Consider the following 25,284-nt stretch of genomic DNA (forward strand, 5'->3'; position numbering starts at 1 on the left):
CCCGTTTGACAGGGCTACTCAGGACACTCTTTTTTTGCTTCTGGCACTTTACACATAGCATATAGAATTTTTTTGGAGAAGCCATGCAATAGCCCTTGCAAAGAGCTTTGAAATGATCCTAAACTTGTTTATGAAATGTTTCATGGTAAGAAGTTATGAATGAAAAACTTTCAAAATCGTCCTGAGTAGCCCCGGTTGATGGTATGTTTTGAAGAAAGAAGACATAGTTTAGGTTAATTACTTTTCATTCTATGATGCCCAGTGCACAATTCTATACCTATATGACAATTTGTAACAATGAATGTTGTTACATTCGAAACGTCGTTAATAAAGTGATATTACTCCCTTGAACCTGCATTTTGATCAACTAATGTCATCTGAAGAATATTGTTCGACCCTGAAAATTTTAAATTGAAGAATTCTCTGGCCATTAACCACCCGTGTTGAAACAAGCTTATTCTGCCTTCTGATACTAACATATGACAATTTGTGCACAATTTTGTGATGACTGATGATGCATTAATTTTTTGACAAGTGAATTTTTTTTTTGCTGAACAAGGTAAATGTACTCAAAATTCTTTGTTGTTAATCAATATTTTTTGTTAACTGGAGCTTTTGCTATCTTAGGTTAAACTGTAAATGTTTTTTTATTGGTGTCCCTTATTACCCCGAGGGGGGGGGGTGTTCCTTATTACCCCATTGTGCGGCAATGGCTGCAATTTTTTGTTCTTTTTTTTTTGATGAGATGGGCAAATTTTGTCAATCGCGTTTTCAAGCTGACACCTGTGTGCAACTTTTATGTAAGAAAAATTTTTTAATACAGCAAATATTTTTGTTGCTCCAGACCTTAGTAGAGGTACTTTTCCAAAATTGCACTTTTCACACTTTTTTTCAGTGATTTTTTAGAGATAGTAAATGTATGATTGCTTAACCAGCTTTATACATAATAGATACTAAAAATGTTGACGTTTATATCACTATTTTTAGTTTTGCGATATTTTGATTTGTTTAGCTGCTACAGCATTTCAGTGAAATGTGGGATGTGCGTCCTGATTTACCCCGCCCGTCCCTTATTACCCCATTTGATGAAACATTTTTTATTTGTTTTAATGTAAAAAAGTCACATTTATTGCTTATTATTCATGTTAAACTGGACAGGAATAAGTCTGGTACCCTAAATGCAATCAATTGGCACCTGAAAAGCTTGGGCTACAATATCAAGCAATTTTTGTCATATGCTTCTTTTTTCAATAAATTTTACTTATTTGGCTCCCCTGAACAACTGAAATTCCTATCTCCTATGATTTTCAAGCTACAGCATTGAGAGCTATACCATTTGATTATTAAATAAAATCTTTTTAGATCAGCTGGCCAGTTTTTTCAATTTGTATTTTGTTTTGATTGTAATTATCATTAGATCTGGTCTTTACGCATCAAATGCATAATCTTGATGTTGTATCTTGAAAATCCTAGGAGGAGATAGGTTTCTACAGTAGTACCATCTTTCTGGCCATTTTTTTTTGCCATGTTTTCTTTTTTTTAATTTACTTGAAAAAAGTCATTGATTTATATTTTCCATATGTGTCCAAAGTTTCATAACAATCTGTCTGTAAATAAAAAAGTTTTTTTGACTGACATGCTCCCCTTAATATTTGATTCACAAAATAAATCATGTCACTAATGCCCTGCTATGAGGTGCGCATTGAGTATGTTGCAGGCCATCATGGTATTGAGGGCCATTAGGCTGCTGACCAGGCAGCCAATGATGCCCACCTGCCTGGTTCCTGCAAAGTTTTTGAAAATGCTATAGGTAGTTCTTTGTACTAAGCCAAAAACTAGCACAGTATGTTTAAAAAATATTAATGAAACAATATTATTATGTAAGAAACCTACAAACTTGGCCAGACCAATGGTCACACCAGTAACAGCATAAAAAGTGCCGCATTCATCTCAATAATACCTATGTGTTGTGTTACAACATGTGAACAAGGAAATTCCAATACTGTGTTATGTAGACTAACAAATGTGTCTAGTTCCTACTTGACCTTGGGCTTGAAGTTGCCAGAATTAGATGGGATTAAAATAATAAATTTTTGGAAAGAAAAGTTTGATCAACCATTTCAAAATTCAGTGTTGGATCAAATGGATGCTTTAGGCATTCATTTAAGCTGGAAAATGTAATGTTGCAGTGTACAAAATTAAGGAAATTTTTTTTCAGATTGTTTGTTATTGAAGTTATTTGACATGAATTACATTACAATTTTTGGAGAATTGCATGAATTATAAAATTTACATATATCCAAAATGGCAGCCCTGTCTATGAAGAAGCTGTCGTCTCTAAGAACTATTTTGCGACATGTTAGGCACAATAATGGAAATGCCCAAGCAATTAATAAAAGCCCCACATATGCATACATAATGGAACAGTACAGGAAAAACTCTGTGACAGATGCCCAGTATTGTCAAGAACAACAAGAAATGGCATTCATTGCTGAGACTTATGCTACTTATCTGGATGCTGGACTGAGGTAATGTTGTGCACTTTGAATTTATTCCATTCTTTACTCCAAATTAAGCTAAAAGAATCCTTAATGTTCATAAGTTCACTAGAACCTTCCACATAATGAACATTTAAAGCAAAAATATGGTAATTCTTCTTCAAGTATTTGGCTCATTTGAAGTTGATTGGACAACACTGCTCATTATTTTTGAAATTATTTCTTGGATCACTCATACCATTATTTTATTGTTCTGATTTTTTATTACTATTTGACCTCTGCAGGTACAAAGAACTTTATGATGAATTCCACCACCCAGAGAGAACAGTTGAAGAAACTGCCAGAATGGTAGGCTTCAAACTTCCTCATGATCCTGAATGATACTGCTGGGTCACAACAATTCAATAACTCATGAGTATTGTTGAAGGTTGGAGTGAAATTTTTGCCTGCGCTTTACATGCATCCCTCATTTAGCATATTGAGTTGAATGAACAATTGTTATTTACTGGAATGCCAAACACTTGCAGATAAGTTAAAAAAAAAAACAATATTCAGGACAAGCTCGTCTTGGGTGAGGAGATGTTAGTTTATGTGTAAGAATTATGATGGTATGCAGGTAACAGCCAAGTTTGGGTAGCAAGTTGTTTAGTTTGAATAGGATTCACTTGTGCATTTGACATACGGTTTTGACATAGCCACCACTTGTTCATTATTATATTCACAAAAGGCTTATTTATTATTCATTGAAATGTAAAATTGGCCAATTTATCAAAACCCTCTAGTTTTTATGAGTCTTCAGCTTACTCAGATACTGTAAATATTTTTGAAGACATCTTGTACACAGTTGTTATTTGGTGATAACAGGATAACATTAGCCTTTAGCCTTATAGTATATGCTCTGTCTTCAGAACTCCTCTGGCTTTTCATTTGTGCGGCAAGATGAACAGTTCATTTAATTTGGAAGTTTCATATACAAACAATAAATACAATTTAAGGGATTCTGAATATTTATAAAAAATTTTTGCGGGATTAGTTTATCACTGTATTGCAAATCATGAACTTGTTAGCCAAATTTCAAACAGTGTCTTTCATATAAATTATTCTGGCATGAAATATGAATAGTTATTAACTGCTGTATGTCCTTATCATTTGTAATTATGAAATAAAAAACTTAATTGCCCTCTGATTTTCAATGTACCTGGCTTTTTATGGCTATTCTACGAGGAACTTGATTTTGTTTCAATTAATATGCTGATCTAATATTGTGCTGATGACAAGAGTAAAACTTGATTATCATTACTAACAAATACATTGTAATATATGTACAGCATTGTTTATATAAATTTACCAAATTATGAAAATTTATGTCATTTTTATAATAACAATGTTAAAGTTTACCATTAACCTGCTGGCAGGCAAACATACACTAAGGCTGAATCTGAATTTTTGGGGCTAGTGCAAGAATTATTATTTATTGTTATGGTTCTCATGAGCATTTTTCAATATTTTATGTATTGAAGGAGCAATTAACTTTAATATGATTCAATATCAAATTTTTGATATTAATTGAGAAAAATTGCTCCTTTTGTAATTCAAAATAATACAGAAAAAATGTAAATTTTGGTGTTTGTGTAATTTCTTTATTCAAATGCAGATATTTTAATCTCCAAGAGTTGTTGGCCGTAATGCTGTAATGGAATAATAGGCAGTTGATTGTTAATTGCAGAGGCATGATAAGGAAACATTAAACACCAACCATGGTGTGTGGTGGGCTTTCTGGGCAGGGATTTTAAGTACTAACACCTATAGGTATAATGCTAGCTTGTCAACCAAAGTGTTAAGTGCAATGAAGCTAGTTTGTGATTGTTGCATAATCAATTGAGGTCTCATTTTGGCAGCATTACTCTTAACAATGAGTGAAATTAAAGAAAGAACACTGCAGGAAAAATGTCCGATTGAATAATAGTACGTACTGGTATCTGCAGGGGGCAGGTATTGACCTGCTAGGGGATCTCAGCCTCTCCCCCAGTCCCTCTGCAAATTTATTTGGCTCATATCAATAAACTTTTTTCATTGAACTTGTTCAAAGTGAAGATGTAACAAATACGAACTCCTTGTAAGCACCAGAGCTAATAGCTTTATAGGCCTGAAGTTAAATGACTCTGGAATTTCAAATGCAATTTACTTCTTAGTAATTTTTCTCTTCTTTGACATTGTTCTATATTTTGGGAACAAATTATAATTTTTAGGTGAACCTTCGTTTAGTAGCTGTTAAATCATGTTTTTCATCATAATAGATTTTCTGTAGTATTTTCATTTGTCTGCATGCACTATTGGGTCTAACAAAACAAATTTGTTTGAAAATTAATTAGCTCTTATTAATTTTTAATGTAAAAATTAACAACCTGAAGAATTCTTCTCAAACAATTTTCATTAATTTTTAATGTAAAAATTAACAACCTGAAGAATTCTTCTCAAACAATTTTCCAATCAAACCATTTTCTGCATTTCTGCAAAAAGTGGAAATTTTAAGAAATTTTTTAAATGCATCATTTTGATTTTTGTTTTCAATTTTCAAAAGCCATTCTCCATTATTGAGTTATTTATGCATAAAAGTCCATCAAATATGAATCAAATCACAATGTACTGATTTAAATTTATCTAATCTTAAATCTTTCTATCTTAAATCTATTGTTAGGTTATCCATTTCTACTTTTTACTACATCTGTGGCCACTTTAAAACGAATGTCAGCACTAGAACAAGCCTTGCCAGGAATTCATTAGAAATCTTAGTTGGACAATGAATTTCCAATAAAGTTTTGTTTGCTAATCCTCAGTGCGCTATGGGTGCGGCCAGACAGAAAGCGAGAAAGCGCACGAGAGCGTAAGCGCGCTGAAGCGACCATATTATATTCAAACAATCCCATAGGGGTGGCCAGATAGGAGGCGCGCTCACGCAAGCACCCGCGGCGCTTGCTGAGGCGCGAAGCTTGTAGATTTGTTGAGTTAAATATTCAAGCGCGAGCACGCGCGTGTAGTTGCCCCTGAGACGTCGTCGAGCATGGATGTCGAAGCTTTGATCTGCTCCGTCCAAGCCGTGCCGGCTATCTGGGACGCCTCGCACCCCAAGCACAGTGATCGTCAGTACATCAATGACAGCTGGTCGCAGATATGTGATGCATTGAGTATTCCAGGTAAGGTCAATAAAACGTCATTTTCTTTCATTTATATATGTACTAGTAGTAACTTTATTTTTAACCTAGATGTATGCCTGCCATGGAACACTCCCAATGGGAGAAGTCAAGTAAGTAGTCTAAGTGTTACGTACATTGATAGAATATCTCGGGCTATTTCTTTCAGCAGTTGGTGTTCAGGTATTTACTATTTCACACAGATCCTCGACACCTATTGCTGCTTCAGTGTCGATGCCTTCTCGAGCTAGAATCTTATTGTGTAAAGCACTAATGGTTTTTACAATTACTGTTGCATGTTCAACACTTGTTTCGATAGACTCCGTTAGTAATCTAAACTTTGCGGTCATATTGCCAAACGCGCAGTAAACGCATCGCCGGGCTCTACATAGGCGATAGTTGAAAATTTTCTTTGACTGGTCTAAAATTTGTCTAGGGTAAGGACGTATTAAAAATGGTAGTAGTGGGTAAGCTTCATCCCCAACAATGACAAATGGGGGTTTGTCTTCAGATCCAGGAAGCTGTTGCGAAACGGGGCAATCAAATGCATTGATATCTAGACATTTAGCTAGATCGCTGTTTCTGAATACTCCGCCATCACTCTGCCTGCCTTACGCAACAATGTCGACAGTGACGAACTTACATTTATGATCTGCTACACCTTGCAAAACAAGAGAGAAAAACTTTCTAATTGTAGTACAATGATCCTGACTTGTGAGGAGCTTCAAAGCGAATGTGCTTGCCGTCGACTGCACCGAAATAGTTTGGAAAATTCCACTTGAGATTGAATTGCCTGGCTGTTTCCATGTACAACTTTCTATCGGGAAATGGCATGTAAATTGGCTGAACATTCTTCCAAATCGCTTCACACGTCTCTGTAACAATTGTAGATATTGTGGATCTTCCAATTCTGAACTGAAATGCCAAAGACCGGAACAAAGCCCCGGTTGCCAGATGTCTGAAAGAAAAAAAATCTATATTAATATCTTTGTTGCAATCGAATACCTTAACATAACAGACCATTGTCGAGTACCGTAATATATCTATGTCCTATTGACAGTAAAATATGTTTACCAGTGGCCCTGTAAATAATGTTAATTCAATAGGAGTTGAAGTGTTTGTGCCTAATTCAAATGATATTCAATGTTTTTTAATTAAATATATTTTCCGCAGAATCTGTCGCCCGGAAGAAGTATAAATGCCTCAGAGACCACTTCCGGACAGAACTGAAAAAAGTTCCCCATGGAAAGTCAGGAGACCCTGAATTGCTTCCAGAGGAGTACACGGGTACATGGCCTTTCTTCAAAATGATGTTTTTCCTCAAAGATCAGATGCATCGACGAAAAACAAGTGGTACTTTGCAGCAATCTTGCAATCGTGAAATGATACTGCAGCAATCTTGCATGGATGAATTTCAGGTTGAAATTCATGATGCAAGCATTACCTCTACTTCGTTTCCCAAAAGCCCCGGTAGCGGAGAAACCTCGGTTGATGCAGAACAGTTACCGGTAACAAATTCACTTGAACCAATTAGTAAGAAAAAGAAAGTAGAGTCCAATTTCCATCAGAATTTTTTTGATCTAGAAAAGGAAAAGCTTGAATTGCTCCGTAAAGACCAGAGTGATGAAGCTGACGATTGTCGTCAGTTTCTGTTGAGTCTAGTACCTTCCATGAAAAACATGACACCTAGGAAACAGTGCATGTTTCGAATAAAAGTACAGGAATTGGCTTTCCAGTTTTTACATGGCGAGGATCAACAACCTCTGTAATATGTTAACAAATTAAAATTAGAATTGTATTTCTCATCGGTTACTATGTTTTTGCACAATATTTTTTTAGTACTACTGGCACAGTTTATTAAAAACAGTCATAAATGCAGTTAGTATGATATGCTTTGTAGTCATGGATTAAAGTATGAAAATTTCAATAAAGTATAGCAGTTTAATGAAATCCATACGATTATTCCTTACCTTATCGTGACAACAAGACGTTCCTCTGGTGTAATGGCGCGCCTCCAGTTGGTAGACTGTTTGTACATTTCTTTCTTGATGATGCTGAGTAGGAGGTCGAAAGTTTCCATCGTCATTCCTGTATATTCCTTAAATTACTGGGCGTCCTTTTTCAATTCATGAAACAACTGATGGTATTCTGCATATTCATGGCGCTATGCGTTGATGGGATGAATGCCCATTTTTGTATTCGAACGTTGTTATTGTAAATGCTTGAGGTAAGAAGAATCACTAAGCTGCACTACCGCCGAGACGCCATCGTTGCAACTGATCGCACCACCTTGCGTTGTGTCTGGCCACCTACACGCGTCAGCTCGCTCTAAGCTTCCGCGCGCTTCAGCTTTCTCGCTTTAAGTCCAGGCGCAGCCTATATCTCATTTGTAGAATGGTAATGTAGTGTACGTTGTCTCATATTTATTGACTCATTTTCGGACTTAACCCGATCAGGTTTTCCTTGTACGTTGATGCTAAAACAAGCCGGAACAAGAATGTATAAATTTATAGGTGAGTACTGTGATCAAAAGAATTTTCTGCAGTTGTTTGCTCCTCATTGAAGTTTAGTCTTTCTTTTCACTTAGAAGAATTGTTCTATTTATGATGTTCTTTCGATGAATTGTTCTCACCTCCCAAAGTCCACTTAGAGTATTGAGTTTTTGCCTTAATTATGCAGCGCTTAACATCAGGTGTGGATCATTTAGAAAAAAATGAGTAACAAGTTGAGTATAGATAAGTAAACTTCAGTTGTCAATTATTATTTTTGTCAGTGTTTCAAGTTTATAAATAGAAACTATTAAATAAAATTTAATCTTGAATCGACGCGCTCTCTCTCTCTTTCTAGTAAATTCTTAATACTTTGTGGTACTGAAGGTAAAGTTTAAGGCTCGGAATTTTGCTTAAAAAACTGTGCAAATTTAATTTGTAAAGAAAGTTTTTCTTTTCAAATATGGCCTTTTAAAAACGATGTTTATTTGTAATTCTTATACATTTGAAAATGTGCGTGTTGTTTCTGGGTGCACAGACATCGGGGCCAACCTGTGCGACGGCATGTACCAGGGCGAGTATCACGGTAGCAAGAAGCACGCGCCAGACTTGGACGCGGTGCTGGCGCGAGCGACGCACGCCGGTCTCGAGAAAATTATCGTCACGGGCACCAGCTTGCAGGAGAGCAGAGAAGCCGTCCAACTTGCCCGTGCCAATAGTTGAGTATGCCTTGCAGCCTGCACGCTAGATGAGTAGAGACGATATTCTTCTGAAATTATTGTCTATAGAGAATTCCTTGCATGCAAGTCACGAAATCGTCACTGTTGATCACAATATAGGTTTACCACATTTATTCTATTTGCAACTTTTCAATAAAGTTTAAGCTGCAATTTGTACTTTACGGCATAGAGGAGAGAAGGCCACGGGAAAAAATCACTACCTCAACATTTTTTATTAACCCCAGAACAACGCTTGACTTTCCTATAATAGCATCTATTTTCTCTGACATAGTTTGTGTTAGAGTTGTAACAATTTAATATTTATGACGTTGTGTTGGCAACGCTAAGATATGTAATTGTGTTAACAAGACAATGGTTTACGAATAGTTTATCAATTGAGGGCTTGTAATTCTGATCTGAAAATATCTCGTCATGTTTTGTGCAGTTCGTTCCATCATCATTGATAAGGATAAAAAAGTTAAGAACTTGATGAATTTATAACCTGATAGACCCGTTTTTAGTTATTAACTTGAACCTGGCTTTTCTATTTCGAGATAAAATAACCTTTCCTCTTCGATTCGCAATCGGTCATAAATTGATAATTTGTTAACCACAACTCGCATTTATCATAAGCGAGAGTAATGCGAGTTAAGTGATTCATCAGTAGATCGAACCTGGTCATCCTGTTGCCTTTATCACCTGCTTATTTAGTCCGTTTAACATACGCCTCGTGTGACTGCCGAGCAACACTTCGACTGCCGTATTTTCGTTTATCACGGCGTTACGTTGTGATGCTTGCCCATTTTCTTAAACATCCTGCGCATCCGGGGGCATTGTCTTTCATTTATCCCACCACTCCATTAAGGTAGCCACCTAGCTAGTGGTTGATTTGTGAGTGTTGAATAACCTTACTATATGTTCAAGCATATTTTCACGTAACTCGTTAGGTAAATGGCAGCTACGACACGTACATTTACTATGGCGTATTCATTTCATTAAGTTAAGGAATATATTTTGTGTACAGAGCAGCTCTACTGCACAGTCGGCTGCCATCCGACGCGTTGCGGGGAGTTCACGGCACAAGGATCGACTCCAGAAGAGTACTTGGCTCAACTCCTGCAGCTAATACAGGACGGCTGCTGCACTGCTGACGGCAAGGTTAACAATGTGTCTGAAACCTGATCAATTTATTGCCTCTATAAAAGGAATAGGTTATTTGCCTGCCCTGATTACTTGCGCAGGCGTGATGGATCAACTCTTTCCATTGCGTAATTTCTTGATGACCGAGGCACTGTTTCTGCTCAGTCTTGTTAACAATTCTTTGTTAACAGAAATTAACAATTTCTGATTAGCTTCACCTGAAATTGTATTTCCCGCAAATTCATATATTGAAATTATTGGGGAGTCCTGAACTAAACTTTATTTCTATCATTAGTATGCTCCAATACAAGTATACTTGGCTTACACGGAGTTGTGTGCATTGAGGTAATTGTCATATCCCTGGCAATCCTGGCGGTCATTTTTAAAGAAAACTTTTCCTAGTTAACCTCCCAGTAAACTGCCTGCTTTTAAGGCGCGGCTATTTCATATGTGTAGACAGAAGTAAGAATCCTCTCTCTCCATCAATATTCATTTACAAGGATATTTTCTGAAAGTGAAAACTACTGCGTATCATTCAATACGATCAATAGTTTTGTTGACGTATCCACGTTATTACATTGTTCGAAAAGACTGTAAAAAACGATCTCACCGGGGTTCCAGTGGCCAGCCGCCACGTGAAAAAATATTTATTCGTTTTTTTTTTTCATATGTTGTACGGGTTTCTAGTGTTAAGTTTGAATAAAAACGGTCATACGGTGTTTCTTTTCACGTGCCGGCCAGCCACGAACGCCGGTGAGACCGTTCAGTAGTGATTTTTCTTCCAGTGTACATGCTGTGTAGGTTCCTTTCTGTTTTATTTCCATTAAGGTCCATAAGTTGAGGCATTTCATCATTTGATTGTCCCTGGATCAGTCGTAACTGCATTAAGTTGATGGTCCGCAGCGCGCCGTGGTGGTGGCGGTGGGCGAGTGTGGGCTTGACTACGCCAGACTCAATTTCTGTGACGCCGACACTCAGAAGACGTAAGTGATGATCACATCAAACGTGGAATAAGAAACATTTAAAAATATAACTCAGTACTCACTGCAGTGAGTGACAGAGAGCGCATTTTCTCGTCGACGAAAAGTTGAAGTCACGGACGGACAGACAGACGGACGGACGGACATGGCGAGCACAATAGTGCATTTTTTCCATAGATGAGAAATGCGCTAAAATGATTGTAATGATGTCATACAAAGTTATAATTCACTCAGTCTTCAAATATATTTAGAATAATTCTAGTACACCCAGCAGCTTTATTGTAAACGGAACTAGAGGAAGTGGAGAGGAGACAGACTCTGCTTGGCCCTACAAGACAAAGAAATAGCACGAATAAATAAACATCGGCATGAATAATCCAAGAGGAGAGAGTATTACAATAATACATATAAGCACTAATTACAGGACACTAGCAAACTGGTATCAGAGTGTAGCGTACTGCAGCCTATAATCACTCAGTCCGCCTCGCAACACACAAGAAACTAAGTGCTCTAATTGACTGGCTAGGGCGCTAGGCCTTACAACAGGTGTGGTAACGCCTAGTTATATGTTGTGAAAGTTGGTATCCGCCTCTACCCTCGCAGTAGGGCGGATAACAATCTTACAATGATGGTTTTATTGTAGGCTACTTTAATATTTTCATTTGACAATGATTAGTAGTTACTTTCAAAAATCTGTCTACTTATTTCAATAGTACGTTATATAGTGATTCAGTGTCAGTATGTAGTTATAAATAAATAGAGTTTGGAGTCTTGCATTTGTCCATACAAATATACCACAACTTTATGCTGATTTGAAACTCATAAATTCTGATCTTCTCATTTATTTCTTTGTTACTTTTCAAAATAATTTTGAGCTTACTCATTCATGAAATTTTTGTCTAAATAGCTATATTCATTAGCCGAGCAAAAAATTTCATCGCTTGCTACTACGATTTTAAATCAATTCTTCCTGCTGGTACTACGATCCACGGACGTCGGCGTTGCTGATCCTCAGACTTCGCTGCTTCGTATTTCAATCTTATGTTGTTGTTAATTGCCCGGGACCGCTGCTCGGCGGCGCCCACGAAGATGCGGCTTAATAAAGGGGGAGCGCTTATTCTCAATGATTAAGGGCTCCCCCTCTTATAAGCCACTGCTGCGTAGTCAAGTAATGCACTCGGTCGCAGGTACTTCGAGCAGCAGCTGACACTGGCCGAAGTGTCGGGGCTGCCGCTGTTCCTTCACTGCCGCGACGCCGCAGCTGACTTGATCTCCATCCTGACCCCGTGGCGGGACCGCGTGGCCGGCGGCGTAGTGCACTCATTCGACGGCACCAAGCAGGAGCTGGCCGATATCCTCGACCTCGATCTCTATGTAGGCATCAACGGATGGTGAGATCTCAATTATACGAACATGAATTCAGCAACCTATCTTATTTTGATTTAAAATAATATCTTTATTCCCAGCTGCCCGTTACCTATTCAAATGCCCTAATTGTATGTCTCATCAGTTCCCTGCGTACGGAGGAGAACCTAGCGGTGGCCGCAAGCGTGCCTCTGGAGCGCCTCTTGCTGGAGACCGACAGCCCCTGGTGTGAAGTGAAGGCAACCCACGCCGGCTACCGCCACGTCAAGACGCACTTCGCTGATATCAGGAAGAAAGAAAAGTGGCAGCCAGGGGCAATGGTTAAGGGCAGGAACGAGCCAGCTTGTATTGTGTAAGTTATACTTCAAGGCAGCCGGGTGCATTTGTCAGAGTTGGCTTTTACTGTACAAAGTAAATGATGAACTCTGCTCTACTCACTCTCAGCAATTACGATTCTTCAGTTGATAAAACGGGAATGGTTTTGCATGAAAGTATGGGCCTGCATTTAGTTCATTTGGTGACTGTTATTGCAATAATTGATGTTATTGTGCTGCTGTAAATCTATTCGTGCGATGAGTAACTTCTATGTTTTGAATTTTCGGTCTTTTGTGTAATGCTTTTGCTTGGTGCGTGGTGCTGTAACTTGGTGCGTGGTGGTGTAACTTGGTGCGTGGTGCTGTAACTTGGTGAGCTGTAACTTGGTGCGTGGTGCTGTAACTTGGTGCGTGGTGCTGTAACACTTGGTGCTCCTCAGGCAAGTGCTGGAGGCGCTGGCAGGGGCGCGGGAGGAGGACCCTCAGGTGGTGGCTCAGGCCGCATTCGACAACGCCATCAAACTCTTCTTCAGCGCCGCCAGATGATAGCCCCCTCCCTCAGTCTCGTATTGTAATAAGGATTTGAAGATAACGAGAGGATGAAGAGTGCAACCGCATCGTGCATTAGCTGGCCCAAATGAGGGCGGAAGCGCGATAGTCAGAGGACGTGATCCATCGTGGCCTGGGACTACTACGTCCGAAACAAATACTGAGGAATAGTCTGTAGGTCCTTCGAACTATCGTCTTAGTGGCAAAATATGAGCACGGACGCTTTTTTTCAATAGAAATCTTGTTTAATTTTAATTAGCTATTTTCGACGCAAAGCATCGTCACTGTATTCTGTTCTCTGTGTGGGGGGGCACATAGAAAGTGGCGAGATGCGCGCTAGGGCATTTACAAGTCAGCAGGACGTACAAGATTTATTAAGAGGTGAGCGACAGGCACCAAATACAACCCGAATATTCCAAGTAGTTCGTTCGATGCAGCGTCTTGTCCTACGCAACAGAAATAAAAAATTAATTTATAATTAATCAATTATTTTCCATTAAAATTGCAATTACCAAAATAGGTTGAGGCCTGGATTTATGTATGTAGAAAAAAATAACGATAAAATGTATCGGACAACGAATATTGAACTCTATTATAGACTATCCCTCTAGTTACAATAGCAGTAACTAATTAATGAACACGGGAAATTTATGTGTTGTAATAGTGCTAAAATTCGGACTCTAATGCGCAGACTCTAGTTGGAAACGCTAGCGCATTTCCTGCAATGAAATTGATAACTCACAACCGCTTCAGTTCCTCACCGACTCTTACTCTAACGACAGTAATACAATCTTAACGAAAATAGCATCTGTCCAAACCATGGGCAACCTAGCGAATACAAAGATTATAGAGTAAGTGGGTACGGTATCAAAAGTTTATACATGACTTAGTAGTATCTACACGACAATCTAATACAACTATATTAATGTATACTAGTGGCTCTCGTAACTCCGGTAGAAAAGGTGCAAAAGGTTCATGTGGGAAGTCTTAAGAGCAATTAGCAGATACGACATAACTTAATTGTCATGGACAGGGCGACATACAAAGAGCAGACGACACGCGCGAGCCGCTGCCATGCTGACTCAACATAACTACAATGTAAAGGGTTATCCTAGATGATGAGCCCAAATTATGAAATTCGTGTAAGATGATCTGGCTCCACACTTCTAGCCACCGAGATCACCTGATCTCACCCCAGGTGACTATTTCTTATGGGGTTACGTCAAGGAAGGTGTTTACGTCCCGCCTCTACCAGCAACTCTTCTTACGTCCCGCCTCTATAAGCAACTCTGGTTGATCTGAAGAACAGTATCACTGCTACGGTGCACTAGGTAAAAGAAGATATGCTTTCTCGTGTGTGCGACGAGTTTGAGTTTGGCTACCGCTTAAATGTTGCCGTGCAGCACAAGGGTAACACAAGGTACACAATATTGAACATTTATAAATTTGTAAAAAAAAAACTTCGAATCTTAATCCTCCTCTTCCCATTAGTGTATAAATTATTCATTTTGAAATTATACTCGAATAAATACGAATTCGTTAAATCCTATCGGGTCAATCATTTAGAATAACCCTACACATTACGTGTGTTAGGGCATTCGATGGAAATTATGGTACCTTATACACTTATATTAATATGTGATAAAATCCCGTGTTTTATGGACACATAGGTTACAACAGCACTCGTTACAGACGTAATCGCTTGTTGGTTGACTTTCTTGTCGAAAAAATGAAGGCGTCAGTTCGAAAATAACACCAATAGAAGCCTTTAGGAGTAATAATTTTGGCAAGATCGGAGAAAAATCAAACGCATGGCTTTACAAATGCTCGCTCAGCATCGTATCTCCTGCCACGGTAAATGATCTCAAGATGGACATTGAAGGATAATGGATATTGCACTACTCCTTAAACCTTGTGAGCGACTTTGCTTCACTATTACTTATCGTCATGAGTGTATATAATAATGTTACAGTGCGTGATTGCTATCATCTACTTATCGAATGCTTGAACTAGACATTGAGGTTCCACTGAATGTCAGTTCTTGCTCTAATACACCAAGAAGATTTTCGAGGCAGATAAATAGACACAAATCTTTGATCATGAATAATTCGTCGGTATATCCATGAGTACCTACTGCGTGTCGAACATGGTTAAGAGTATAATTCACCATCTTGTCATTGCATTGAGAATGAGTGAAGGTTTTGATAATTTATACACCGACCAAAAAGATAACATTTTTCAATGGTTTTTCGGCGTCAATGTGCACGGTATATGTCAAGACGGCGTTCATCTTCCTTGGTCGCTGCGTTTACACTTTCTGCGCGTGGGCCCGAGGACGGCAGCGGCGCGGGACCTCGGGACCAGTCGTTGCAATAGTCATTGCAGGACGCAAGTCGAGGTGTTGACACATGAAGTGCTGGTGCTATTGTTGCCGCAGTCGCCAGGCAGCGTAAGGTGCTTCTTTTTGTGCTTGTCCGTGACCGGGATGCCCTGAAAGTGCCAACGCAATGAAACCAGCAGAAAGTACCAATTTTACCAGCAGTAAGAGAAATTATTCACGTTTACTACTTGCTGTGAACCATCTACTGGTTGAAAAACAGTGAATAAATATTATTTCGGTTTTGAGATCAAGATATTCAAAGAACCACATCAAGGTAAACAAGTTTTAATGCAGCATGTTATAATGTACCGCCGGGAAATTCAATTCTCTTAGCTTCAATTTGGTATAATATAATGCAATGAAGCATAGTGTGTATTATATATTGTACCTGTCTGAGGCGTGTGGCGTGGTTCTGGATGGTGTAGCTCTTGAGCGTAGACCGAAGACCAGGAGGCAGCGGCAGGCGTTCTATGCCGTACACAGAAGTGGCCGCCACGATGGTACGACAACACAGCTCTTGCAGCGACAGCACTGAGCCAAGGTGAACATTAAACACTGCCAGCAATATCTATCGCTACGCGCTGTTAATAATCTACTTGAGGTTACTCATTATAATCATAAAGCACATTTCGTAATGAGCTGAACGGTCAACTCGATTCATAGAATCAGTAGTGGGAGGTACAAGCAGGTTATGATCGGTGCAATTCATGGATTGCGTTTTACTTCCCTTAATTTTACGAATGAATATTCAATTTAGAAAGCTCAATTTGATATGATGCGACTTATATTTGCAGATGAATTCATTGAGATAATCAAATTGGTTTATTTGGAATAATCACATGGAAAGAATTTCAGACCAGTCCATTTTATGGTGTAACGAGCTCAACAAGAGGCCGCACTGCCACATAGACATGCTCACCCTTGCTGGCCCGCCACAGCCTCTCCATGCCGTTCCTCTTGAGCGCCAGACGCGACAGCTCCGTGAAGCTCTCGACGATGTTGAAGTCGCACAGCGGCGACACCTGACACAAACGTCGTGCTTTGTGATGATAATCACGGTAATAAAAACCTGGTCAACGTTACACTAATGAAAATTCTTTCCTGAAAATTAACCTGCGGCCGGTTTAGTTAGTTTAGTGGCTACATGTTTACTAGCGCTTCAGCTATCTCGCACTGAAAGTCATGTTGAACATCACAAAGGAGGTGGAAGGTTTCAATTATCAAAAGTTTCTCAAATCAAAAATAGGTATCCCCCACAAGGGGTGGAAGGTCTCAGATGTGCAGCCCGCTTTAACTGGCTCGAAAGAAGCAGCGTTAGCATCTCAAAGAGACGAAGTGACAAGGAGAGAAAGGTGAAAAGTAACAAAAACGAAGACACTCGAACATGAGGTCGCTTACACGAGACGTCGGCCGCCCGCACGAGAGAGACAGAGAAGGGAAATGTAAGGAATCCTACCTACATAATAACTAACCCCACAACTGAGACCTACAGTCAGACACCGCGAGCTCAGCGGTGGGGCGCTCAGGAACAATCCCCCTAGGAATGCGAAATCCCATCGGACTTCAGATGGGCAGACACGCGTCAGAAGTCCCCCCTGAGGTGTATCCTGGGGCCATGCTTTCACAACTTGCTTAAAAGCAATTAGTCTTCTAAGTGCACGTAGTCGTCAATTCATCATTAGTGACTGGTTTAAAATTGAAAAACAGCATGCCTATCAGTGCCAGATCAATATTTTTGAATTTAAGCTTTCTTTCCACCACTCCACCGAAGAATTATTCAACAACGAAGGTGCGGACTCACCTCGAACAGCCCCATCCTGTTCTTGGCTGCGTATTGCTCGGCTTGTCCTTGACTGACTTGGCGCTTGAATGCCAAGTGCAGGCGGTTGCCGATCAGCACCTTGGGCACACCGGGCGCGTGCTGCACACACATCAACAGTTAAACACACATCGCTGGAGGCCAATATTAATCTTTCTCATATAGTAACATTGTTGCCACTCATCGATGAGAATCACCTCAATATTTATCTATTTATCCTCATGTTTACCAGTAGAAATGTTCGCAATTTGAAATAAATTTGCGGGAGGAGTTGTATCGCACAGGAAAATAACTCAAGGTTGGCGATTCAGTTATTTAAAATTTGATGGCAACAAGTAAAGCCTTCAATTTTTCAAATAACATAGATGTATACCGTAATTTCGAATTTCATTTAGTAAATTTTGTTATCTGCTTGGAAACGCATAAAAAATTACACAACATTATAAAAGTAAATCATTTCGTTGTAGAAGAGTCCCAGCAATTCTCAAAATTTTCACCCATCTTTCTAGTTAAGAGAAAGAAAAATCAATGCCTAAATGACAAGGGTTCGAAATGTAATGTATCAACTGTCGCTGTCAAACTGGATACGACAACGAAATATTCAAGCCTATGAATCGGAAAGTATTCCGACAATTCTTAATTGTTAAAACAGTAAATGTTCATTTTAGATAATTTATTCGTGAACAAAGAGTATCTGCGTGTATTCCATGTATTTTTCTTGAAGCTGCAAGTGACCTCCTGAATTTCTTGCATCCACCGGTCGAGGCCCTCGAAGGACCACTTGTTGGTGATGTCATAGACGAGCAGGATGCCCTGTGCCCCGCGGCTGTAGCTCCGGATGATGGTGCAGAAGCGGCCCTGGCCTGACGTGTCCCACAACTGCAGCTTCACGCGCTTCCCGTCCAGTAAAATCACCGTAGTCTTGTGACCTGAACAAAAACACGTGACATGTATCAGGCTGGGCATTGCTCTTAATAAATTGATTATAAACAAAATTCATTTATGAATTTTGTTGAAATAGTCATACATACTGTCTTGATTTTACTAAGTATGCGCTTAAAGCCTATCTTTGGCCTCGCACTTTTCATCTATTCTACACTATTCTACACTATTCTACAGCGTTAAACAAGGCGCCGCGTTAGCCTACGATTGTCTTTCGGAAAAATGGCGAGAACTTCTTATTGGCGGTAGCGCCGCTATGAAGATGACAGCTCAAGTTGTGGTTGACGGTTGCTGTCGTAGTTCCAGTCACTTGTGCTACATACGATTTAGTTTAGTGATGAGATCGCAAATCAAGAAAAATTGAGTATAAGAAGCATAACAAATCATTTTCTAAGTCAAGAAATGAAGCAACGATGATGAAATAAAATTTGAAAATGCATTTACTCTTCTGCTCATGAGGGTTCTTGAGTAAATTCTTCGAAACAAAGAAATTTTCTCTTGGAAGTGTAGTTTGTAATAACAGTCTACCAGAAGCATAAGCATCTACTCGTTGAGTAATTACGAAGAAGTAGGTATAGGTAGAAGCAGTTCAATTCAAATATTAATTCGCAGCCAGTAATCATCTGAGCGATGAAGCAAGAAACTCTTTCGTACATTATTCAAGAATCAAGGTCTCACAAACAGGTAGAATGTGAGATGATAATGCAACAGGTCTGCTAAACAAGTAAAGACAACTGCACAAAATGGTCATTTTACACATCGCCAACAATTTATTGAAATAAATGCAAAAGAACGAAACCAAATAAAAAAACATCCTATCGCCAAAATGGAAATAAATTGAAATTAGTACGCTTTAGAACTTAGCAATATGAAGCGATACCCACCACTGCCGACGCAGTATGGACTCTCTGAGGCGCCATCCTCAAGTCCGCTCAATATTTCATGCTTGCCAACGTCGCTGTCGCCCACCAGCAAGAACTTGAGCAAATAATCGTAGCTCTTGGAGCTGCTGGTGCCGCTGCTGGTAGCGCTCTCGCCCTCGCCTTCCCCTGTACCACACGCGCACAACCATCATAAGTAGACCGACAAGCTCGCGTAAATGGTACCTACCTACTTGTCTTGCATTTATTATTTGTCGAAATATATCTAGACTGGATCCCGAAATTTAATATACTTGAAAACGTTACTGAAACTCAACTAACGGCTAGTGAAATATTTTTGACGATGAAATTCTTTACAAATATAGAAGAGGACATTTGGAATAAATTACAATTTTATAACATTTTTAAAGACATAAAATCTAATGCAAACTTATGAACTACGAATTATATTCGCAAGTGATGTTATTACACGAAGAAAATAATTGCTAAATAGCATCACTGAACATGAAAACTGAAAGAGAAATCGGACAGGCGGTACGTATCGGCATAATTTTACAAATGCGTCTTGCATCACGTGATTACGAGCAAATTATAATTCAAATGTGAAAGCATTCACTATAAAGGGTTACAAAGTTTTCTACATAATGTTATGAATATCATTTATCAACAGATTAACCGGGCGTTTGAAGTCACGTTCCAACCCACATATAGCATTAAACTCTTACTCAACGCACGTTCTAGTATTTGATGAAAAGTCTGATTTAATATTTCTTTAATAAAATGTACAGGTACTAATGCACGAATCACTTATTCGTTTGTATAAATTCCCTTCACTTATTAATCCCAATCCCGTTTATGTATCTCTCACGATTCCAGTAGTAATACGTAATACAACTTTTGACTCAGACAATAAACGGATAAGCGATTAGGTATTACGGATACCGAGACATTTACAGCGCCAGGCTCCAAAATACTCACGAAACAAATCAACTCTGAAAAATATAGTGTTGAAGATTTAGGTCGTAAGCATTCCAAAAAAAGTAAGATACTAAATGACATATAAATTATTCACATGTTAGAATTAGCGAGAAAAGCTTCCTTGAATAAGCTTGAAAATCAAGGCAATAAGCCTCCTAGGTTTAATTTAAATTCGGGTCGCACTCACCACAAGCGCCATCACAGTCAGGCTGAACATCAACAGAGGGGTACGGGTCACACGAGGCGGCGGTGGCTGAAGCAGCATCGAAGGTGTCGGTAGATAGAGAATAGAAGCGGCTGTTGCCGTGAGATATTAGCACGCCCGAGCACCCGTCACCCTGTTGCTGGTAAAAGGACTCAGGCTGGGAGTAGCAGAGTCCCGCTTGGCAGAACACAGCAGGTGCCGGTCGAGACAAAGAGTTCGACAAGTTGGATGCAGAACCAGGTGTGTTCAAAGCTGAATTCGGAGTATTCGAAAAAGAATCCATATTGAGAGTAAGATAGTTTTGAGAATTTAGCGCACTTGGCGATTCTCCATGAGACATGGGTATTCTAGCTGTTGGGACCTTCAGTGAATCCGACGGCGAGGCAGAATACACGAACGAATTAGCTGAACTTAGTCCGTTATTAACGCCACTTTGATTGACGGCACTTGAAGATTGAGGAAGAGACTGAGGAGACGAATTGGGCTGGTAATAGGCAGATATTGATGTCGGAGTGTCGATAAACGACTGGAAAGAATTGGTGAGTAAGGGATTATTGATATGGTCAGGTGTTTCAAGCAGCGATTCAGAGGTGGAGGAGAGGGATTTTGGGGTCAATGATAAAGAATTGGGAGTACTGTTTGAGAAGAGACTGTGACGTGATGACTTAGGGGTGAACGGCCCCTGCACACCATAATTTTCACTGCCAGAATAATTATCACATGAATCCAGACTTTTCATTAAGTAGTTGCTGCCCTGAGCATCCTGGGCTTTACTTTCGTTTTCGATTTGGTGAGGAGGCCCAGCACCGCCATCACAAGAGGCCCGGACTTTGTTCTTGCAGCCTGGGTTGTCTTGCGTTACAATGCAGCTCTGTGTGTCGTGCGACACGCGACTAAAATTATCGTTCGATCGTGACACTCCATCACGACCCTGCAAATAGCACGAGCATTCTGTATTATTAAAGCTTAAACGATCCAACACTTCACAACTTGAGTTGAAAAATACTTGGTCACTCTTAGGGGGATCATCAGTTCTATTGAATTCGCTCCATTCAATATCACAGGACACATTAGTACGACTTTTCCATTCTCGTAATTTGCTATCAGGCCGACACTTGGCCTTCAATTTTTTGTAAAAGCTCACACCTTTGAGTGACTTACGATCATTGTTTTTTGATTGCGAATCGGAATTTTTCTTACACGTGGATGGAGAATGCTTTTTGCATTTACTGCTAATGACATCTGCAGTAGCGTTTTGTGCTTGATTATTCAGGTTCAAACTATCTGAACTTTTATTAGCGGCGAAACTGTCGATACTGTTCATGAGACTCAAGCTACTCTCGACGCTGTCAACGTTGTTGCCGAACATGCTGATGCTCTCGGAACTGCGGTTTGCACTAAGACAATCAGAGCTCTTGTCCCATGACTCATTGAGGCTGTTGTTAGAGCGAGAGACGGCAAAACCATTGCTATTACAACACAGGTTATCGGCGCTACCGTTGCTACTACCGACACTCTTCTTGCATACACTGCTCACTGCACTGATTGCTACGCCGCTGTCGTTGCTCAATTTGTATTTGTTGCGCCACCGTCTTCGTGGTCCTCCCAAACTTACATTTTCCTTGCCATCTTCGTCGACAACGCGACGAGCGCTCCAGTCTAAAGAGTCGGAGCTACTTTTCTTGTCACTCCAGTCACTGGAGCAGTGACTGATGCAGTCTGCCTCGGGCCAATCACATGACTCGTACGACTTCTTAATGTTGCTTGTGTTTCCTAAACGCTCTATTTTTGTTTCATCCTGAGCATCTAAGCAAGAAGCAGTAGTAACTTCTGGCTCCACACTCTCAGCCTGACTGACACTTCTACTCGTACAAACATTGATTACATGTTCATCCATAATTTATTGCAATAATGTGGTCTTTAATTAATCTCAACTATTTTTCGGGAACGCTTCCCAACAGCATTGTAAGAAATAAAAGCTGCAATGGCCTTACAACTGGAAGAAAAACAAATGGAGAATAAAAATTCAATGGTAGATTAATAGGAAACAAAAGCTAAATTTGTGCTATGGCTGATAGACTTTTAGCCAAATAAACTTGGCATCTTATTCAGAACAAGACTGAATAAAAATAATATGAGCAGCCAAGAGAATAAATTTGCGGACCTAATTTGAAGATACATTTTCTCTCCTAACTAAAATTATCATAAATTTGACAGCATTATAAGTGTGAAGACAAATAATATGGGAAGTTATATCAACAGCTGACCAACAAAGATCCTTTCCTTTTCTCTAATTATAAATGGCCATTGTTTCTCAGTTATAGAAGTGAAATTCAATATTTATAATTTAAGAGTAATGAAACAAAGATAAATTTGGATTAATAATATAGGTAGTACGTAATGTTCCAGAGAACTTTCAGACATGTGCAAGGAGGAGCAACTGAGAAAGAAGAAAGGGTCTGATATTGACTACTCAATATATTGAAAGAGACTTACTCATTGCCCTCAATTTATCATTATATTGTACGAGTGGGAAAAAAATGTGGCTATTCCTCTGCTCTGAAGTTTTGTTCCTAAGTCTCCAGTCAGAACATCATGGCATGCTCAATGCAATGGGACATTTTTCATGCTAGTTCAAAACTTCATTGTGCTTAAAATATATATATATATTAAGCAAATGAATGTGTTATTTAGCTATCAACAGTACGTACTGCAATAGATTAAGTTATCTTTGCATCAGATGGGCAAGTAAAAATTAAAAGCTGTTGACAAAATATCTACGAGTTGTGTTTGAGTGCCTCCACTGGAGAATAAAATCACAGCAGAGTGGATCACACTGTCACTCAGACACAGGTTATTTAGGAGCACTGTTCAATGGGCAGAACATGAGCAAAATTATTACTAATAATGCCTCTTCAACCACCCCATTTTTCACCCAAATAATTTTGTACTTGTCTAAAATCTTTTATACCACTGTAATCAGAATTCAATATTAGTTTATATTGAAATCCAATACTACCTACAAAATCTCAATAAATACTCTACAAAATTTAAACTACAGAACAACATAATTAAATTCTGAAATTTTTTTAGATGAAGTGTACAATAATTTTAGCCTAAAATTGTTAAATTTAGCAGCCTCAAAATTGTCAAATTTAGCAAACTCAAATTGTACTTGGGTATTAAATAAGAACACAAGCATTAAGTGGACTATAATCTAAGTAAACAGCACATGCATATGGCCCTGGGAGATGGCATGAAGCATACATTTTACAGCATATATGTCCTCACGCCACTACCATACTTCCTGGGTAGTGCAGAATTGTTACAAACAACCAACTCAAAGGTTACCTAGGCCTTATCAAATTTAATTTAACCTAATTGCATCTGAAGAATAACTTATCAGGCATCACACAAAAGCTTAAATCTATTAATGGAATTTAAAGCCCAAGACTTTAAATACCTTTAACACGTTCCCCGCGTATCCAGATTTCCCCAGTATTCCCTTATTGCGGAAGGCTTTCAGTGGTTGCTGCTTCCGTTAGGCGCCATTGGCCGTGACAAGAGGAGGTGTGTGCAGCTCTATGGCATCATAGCTTTGCATAGCTGCAATAAAAATGTTGGGACAAATGTGGTACATTATGCAAGCAAATAATAAACACATGTTGTTCTTGCGTATTGTACCACCGGTGTACCAAGTATTTATTGAGCCATATATGTAGCATAATAGAATACAAGGGTACAGAAGGGAATAGAAGGAAATATAAGGGAATAGAAGGGAACAGAAAAGAATAGAAGGGAATAGAAGGAAATAGAAAGGAACAGAAGGGAATAGAAGGAAACAGAAGGGAATAGCAGGGAATAGAAGGGAAAAGAAGGGAATAGAAGGGAATAGCAGGGAATAGAAGGGAACAGAAGGGAATAGAAGGGAATAAAAGGGAATAGAAGGGAGTAGATGGGAATATATGGGAATAGATGGGAATAGAAGGGAATAGAAGGTCATAAACGGGAATAAAAGGGAATAAAAGGGAATAAAAGGGAATAAAAGGGAATAAAAGGGAATAGAAGGGAATAGGTGGGAATAGATGGGGATAGAAGGGAATAAAAGGTAATAAAAGGGAATAGAAGGGAATATTAGGGAATAGATGGGAACAGAAGGGAATAGAAGAGAACAGAAGGGAATAGAAGGGAATTATTAGTTAGAATTTTTACAGTTACTATCGTTTGTTTAAGGATATTTACCAATAAAATTTTGGTCCATTTATTTGTTTCACTTAATAATCCACTTATTGAGTGAACATTAATATAATAAAAGAGAAAGTTCAAGTGCGAAATTTCGAGTTATCGGTGTTTTTTCAAAACGGCATAAAATACTGCATTTGGTACACTGGTGTCCCAATACGCAGCAGTGGAATATCACTGTTGGTACACATATGGCTCAATACGCAGGGAACGTGTTAAAAACTTGGCTGATATTTTGGAACTTGGCAATTTATTAGGTTAGATTGATCTTGAATATACAAACCACCATTCATTTCACTCCACTTTGTCCTCACTTTCAGCATGGATCATTCTTAATTTTCGTCATGAAAATTAAAAAATATAATTTTTGACAGAATTGAATTTAGGAATTTTTTTCCATTTCTGGAGCTTCAAAATTTTGGCAAGATGAATTATACATACTGTCAACTGGGGTGACTTTGGCCACCACTACAACAAAAACAAATGGCAGCAGAAAAAAATAATAAACATTAGCATAAGTCACCCCAGTCACTTTTTCCAACGTTTATTATTTTGCTTTGCTGCCATTTGTTTTTGTTGTAGTGGTGGCCAA

General features: G+C 39.0%; 3 protein-coding genes across 3 annotated transcripts; 2 read left to right on the forward strand and 1 right to left on the reverse strand.

The window, feature by feature from the left end:
- Positions 1-2,247: 2,247 nt before the first annotated feature.
- On the forward strand, positions 2,248-3,677 carry LOC108668859 (protein FMC1 homolog). Its single transcript, XM_018156115.2, has 2 exons — positions 2,248-2,528; positions 2,783-3,677. The coding sequence occupies exons 1-2, from the start codon at positions 2,305-2,307 to the stop codon at positions 2,877-2,879; spliced, it is 321 nt and encodes a 106-aa protein (XP_018011604.1). The 5' UTR covers positions 2,248-2,304; the 3' UTR covers positions 2,880-3,677.
- Positions 3,678-5,239: 1,562 nt separating this feature from the next.
- LOC108668861 (deoxyribonuclease TATDN1) lies at positions 5,240-13,723 on the forward strand. Its single transcript, XM_018156118.2, has 8 exons — positions 5,240-5,692; positions 6,863-8,202; positions 8,717-8,896; positions 9,922-10,055; positions 10,941-11,020; positions 12,205-12,408; positions 12,528-12,734; positions 13,137-13,723. The coding sequence occupies exons 2-8, from the start codon at positions 8,163-8,165 to the stop codon at positions 13,240-13,242; spliced, it is 951 nt and encodes a 316-aa protein (XP_018011607.1). The 5' UTR covers positions 5,240-5,692; positions 6,863-8,162; the 3' UTR covers positions 13,243-13,723.
- Positions 13,724-14,553: 830 nt separating this feature from the next.
- LOC108668863 lies at positions 14,554-22,441 on the reverse strand. Its single transcript, XM_018156119.1, has 7 exons — positions 20,433-22,441; positions 19,271-19,435; positions 18,180-18,373; positions 17,427-17,546; positions 16,545-16,647; positions 16,014-16,156; positions 14,554-15,735 (listed from the first exon to the last, which is right to left on the reverse strand). The coding sequence occupies exons 1-7, from the start codon at positions 22,345-22,347 to the stop codon at positions 15,622-15,624; spliced, it is 2,754 nt and encodes a 917-aa protein (XP_018011608.1). The 5' UTR covers positions 22,348-22,441; the 3' UTR covers positions 14,554-15,621.
- Positions 22,442-25,284: the final 2,843 nt, after the last annotated feature.

This window comes from Hyalella azteca, unplaced genomic scaffold (genome assembly GCF_000764305.2).
Source record: "Hyalella azteca isolate HAZT.00-mixed unplaced genomic scaffold, Hazt_2.0.2 contig13009, whole genome shotgun sequence".
NCBI lineage: Eukaryota > Metazoa > Arthropoda > Malacostraca > Amphipoda > Hyalellidae > Hyalella > Hyalella azteca.

Excerpts from the sequence above, each read along its gene's own strand:
- LOC108668861 (XM_018156118.2), top strand. The coding sequence starts at position 8,163 with ATGCTAAAACAAGCCGGAACAAGAATGTATAAATTTATAG. Across the intron at positions 8,897-9,921 it reads CCAACTTGCCCGTGCCAATA|AGCAGCTCTACTGCACAGTC; the intron begins GTTGAGTATGCC and ends TTTTGTGTACAG. Across the intron at positions 11,021-12,204 it reads GACGCCGACACTCAGAAGAC|GTACTTCGAGCAGCAGCTGA; the intron begins GTAAGTGATGAT and ends ACTCGGTCGCAG.
- LOC108668863 (XM_018156119.1), bottom strand. The coding sequence starts at position 22,347 with ATGGATGAACATGTAATCAATGTTTGTACGAGTAGAAGTGTCAGTCAG. Across the intron at positions 18,374-19,270 it reads TCCATACTGCGTCGGCAGTG|GTCACAAGACTACGGTGATT; the intron begins GTGGGTATCGCT and ends GTTTTTGTTCAG. Across the intron at positions 16,157-16,544 it reads GCTGTGGCGGGCCAGCAAGG|TGCTGTCGCTGCAAGAGCTG; the intron begins GTGAGCATGTCT and ends ACCTTGGCTCAG.
- LOC108668859 (XM_018156115.2), top strand. The coding sequence starts at position 2,305 with ATGGCAGCCCTGTCTATGAAGAAGCTGTCGTCTCTAAGAACTATTTTG. Across the intron at positions 2,529-2,782 it reads TATCTGGATGCTGGACTGAG|GTACAAAGAACTTTATGATG; the intron begins GTAATGTTGTGC and ends TGACCTCTGCAG.